Source organism: Amaranthus tricolor, chromosome 16 (assembly GCF_026212465.1).
Source record: "Amaranthus tricolor cultivar Red isolate AtriRed21 chromosome 16, ASM2621246v1, whole genome shotgun sequence".
NCBI classification, from domain to species: domain Eukaryota; kingdom Viridiplantae; phylum Streptophyta; class Magnoliopsida; order Caryophyllales; family Amaranthaceae; genus Amaranthus; species Amaranthus tricolor.
The window spans coordinates 890,221-893,731 of NC_080062.1; the positions used below are offsets into that span (position 1 = coordinate 890,221).

General features: G+C 30.6%; 1 protein-coding gene across 1 annotated transcript; it reads left to right on the forward strand.

Annotated features, from left to right (window-relative positions):
- Positions 1 to 282: 282 nt before the first annotated feature.
- On the forward strand, positions 283 to 1,042 carry LOC130802207 (probable receptor-like protein kinase At1g30570). The gene has a single exon (XM_057666131.1). The coding sequence runs from the start codon at positions 389 to 391 to the stop codon at positions 1,037 to 1,039; it is 651 nt and encodes a 216-aa protein (XP_057522114.1). The 5' UTR covers positions 283 to 388; the 3' UTR covers positions 1,040 to 1,042.
- Positions 1,043 to 3,511: the final 2,469 nt, after the last annotated feature.

The window sequence follows — 3,511 nt, forward strand, 5'->3', positions numbered from 1 at the left end:
CATCCGTGGTGCTATTCTAGTAGTCGCACTCATATCATCAATATTTCATAATCATTTTCCGAAGAAAAAAGGAGAAACAAAAATTCATGAAACAATGAGCAAAGATGATACTAGCAAGCTTAAGTGGATTTCGTCGTTGGATGATTCTGGATCTAATGCAACTACCGCTAGTGTGATTTCTTCTCTGCAGTCCGATCTTTAACGACTTCTCTCATTTGCGCAAGGTAGGGTTGCTACGAACGATTTCGACGACGATTTGATCATAGGAACCAGTGGGTTCGGTAAAGTTTACAAGGGTTCAATAGATGATGGAGCCACTATTGTGGCCATAAAACGTCTTACGACAACATCGAAGCAAGGCGCTCGCGAGTTTGAAACAGAAATCGAGATGCTATCGAGACTACGTCACGTACATTTGGTGTCCTTAATAGGATATTGTGACAAACACGGTGAAATGATCATAGTTTACGAGTATATGCCACGTGGCACTCTTCGAGATCACTTGTTGTACAAGAATCCCGAGAGAAGCGAGAACCATACACCATTGTCGTGGAAGCAACAACTTATAATTTGTCTTGGATCAGCTCGCGGTTTGCACTATCTTCACGCGGGTGCTAAACAATTGATTATTTATCGAGATGTCAAGTCTACGAATATTCTTCTTGATGATAAGTGGACGGCCAAAGTCTCAGACTTTGGCTTTTCAAAGGTAGGACCCACTCCTGGTGATATGGGTCCTACCCATGTTAGTACCGCTGTTAAAGGTAGTGTTGGATATTTAGATCCAGAGTACTATCGACGTCAACAATTGACAGAGAAATCAGATGTATACTCCTTCGGAGTTTTGTTGTTCGAGGTTTTATGTGCTCGATTTGCGATGAACCCTAATCTACCCAAGCAACAAGTGAACTTAGCAGTGTGGGCTCGTTATAACTACAAAAATAAAACCCTCCACACAATTGTCGATCCAAATGTAACAGGGCAAATTGCACCCGAATGTCTAAGAAAATTTGGAGAAGTGGCAGAAATGTGTACATGAGAATATGGAAGTGATCGTCCTTCGATGGGGGACGTAGTTTGGGGCATTGAATTTGCCATACAACTACAAGAAACCGCGGAGAAAATTATGCAAAACAATTTAAGTGATGATCCTCAAGGAGAAATTTTAGATTCTACGATAAGTTTTAAACATGATGGGGCAAATGCATTTGGTTCAATGTATATTGATGATGAGTCGACCACATTAAATGATGATTTTTCTGATACTAAGATGGTTGATATGGGCACAAAAAAGTTATTGGATAGTAGAACTACTACATTTAATTCATCGGAATCACCCATAATTGATATGAAGTCTGGTTCGGTTTTTTCTGAAATTATCGACCCAAAAGCCAGATGACTCGTACAAATTGTTGTATGAGCCGATTTCTCTATAAATGTGTTTCATACGACACGAGAATATAAGATTTTTATTTCTCTTACAAGAGTATCTAAAAGAAATAAGAAAATATATTTTTTTTGTAAATTTTTTTTTGAGGATAATAAATAAAACTGTTAATTTGTTAATTAGTATTATATTTTGAGAATATTTCAAGGTACGGTTGTGTTTTTAATATGAATAATTATATCATAAAAATATAAGACGCATAAGTGCCGTGTTAGTCCATTTCATTTTTTAGTTTTTTTTTAAGAAAATCTAATAATTTATTGATAAAAATATCTACAACAGAGTAACAATTGATCAAATACATAACAATTTTAATCAAACAAAATTTTACTCTCTCCTACTCTTCCTACTTGTCCCAATTACTTTTTGGTTACTATTCAATAATCACTCTTAATTTGTATTTTATTCTTAATCTATAACTTAAAATATAATCAAGCGGGATTTTATTTCATTCGTCTCAATACAATGATTACTAATATCAACTTTTCATAATTTTTAATTATGCACAATTAAAGATATTAAAAGTTAAAAGGTTACCTCGACAAGTGTAAAAAAGGCAAAAGAGACAAGTATGTTGAATATAAGGGAGTATATAAAGAAAAGTCATGATCATTATAAAGGAGATCCAATACTAAAGTCTTCCCTCTATCATGATCATTATAAGGTTGATAGTAGCCCCAAAATTTACAATGAAGGTTCGAATTTTTTGAGAGAAAAAAAGAGAGAGAAGAGAGCAAGATTAGCAATTTATAAAAGTCTAGTTTTTTTCTACTTTGCCACATACATACATAACAAAATTCTTTTTTACTCTTCTCAAATGGAATTATAAAATTTTATGTCAAATTTTAATTAATAATTCTCATTAATTTATATAAAAAAATATATTCATATGTGAATATTGATAAATTCGTCTCGATATATATTTATTAAATATTATTTATTATAACTTTTAAAAATTTATAATAAAAATTATTTAACTTTTATATTTACATTAAAATCTAAAAACAAAAATTACAAGAATAAAAGAAAATGTAGCGATAAAAGTAAGAATACTTTTGGGAGAGACTTGTATACTAAGTAGACAAATTGGACAAGTCAATTGGTGAGTGGCAAAATGAGACTTGAGAGTCAAGATCAACCCTTAAAGTTGGGCAACTTTTTCTTTATTTTAGATTATAATCCATTGGGACCCTCAAGTAAAATAAGAACAAATTTCATAAAGTTGTTGAATTTTCTTCTATGCTAAAAACCATTTTGATAAATTGATTGATCATAGCTTTTGTTTTTTATTGGAAGATGGCAAATAAGGAGTCCAAGGTTGGACCTGCCTAGGCTATCAACTAATTTATTTAAATTAAAATCTATTTGTTTTGAATAGTTTGAAGTATTATAACCTTTTTTATTCTAATGTAATAATACCTCATATGGTTTTTCACATTTTTTATACATCATTTTAATTTTTAATGTGTCCAAAAGTGTTTGTTAAAAATTATAAAAAGTTAATGATAATAAAATATACATTGAGACGAATCAAACAAGATCGCATATACTTATTAATATATTGAGAATAATAGCTACTCTTGTTAAAGACCGGCTCTCGGTGAAACGATCTCAAAACAAGAAGCTTATTTATTAAAAATTATAAATTGAGTTATTCAACTCATGATTGATGAACGTCTCACAATAAGACCGTGTCACACAACAATTTGTGTGAGAATAAAATAAAACTAGAATAATTGGTGAATAGTATGAAAAAAAAAATCATCTAATAAGAATAGGAAGGAGTAAAAAAAAATGACAATTGAGTTGGATCCACCTATATATATAGATGAGTCATCAAAAACGACTAAATTTACTTAAAGGCTAATAAGCAAAAAACATACTTCCTCCGTCTCTTTTGAGTGCCTATTTGATTATACACACTATTCAATGTATTGTTTTAATTCATAATGTCTAAAATTATGGATAATAAAAATTATAAAAAATTAATATTAATAAAATTTACATTAAGACTAATCAAGAAAGATCCAACTTGACATTTTTTTGTTAATATATTAAAAATAA

Bases quoted from the DNA above. Each gene is read 5' to 3' on its own strand.
- LOC130802207 (XM_057666131.1), top strand. From the start codon at position 389: ATGCTATCGAGACTACGTCACGTACATTTGGTGTCCTTAATAGGATAT.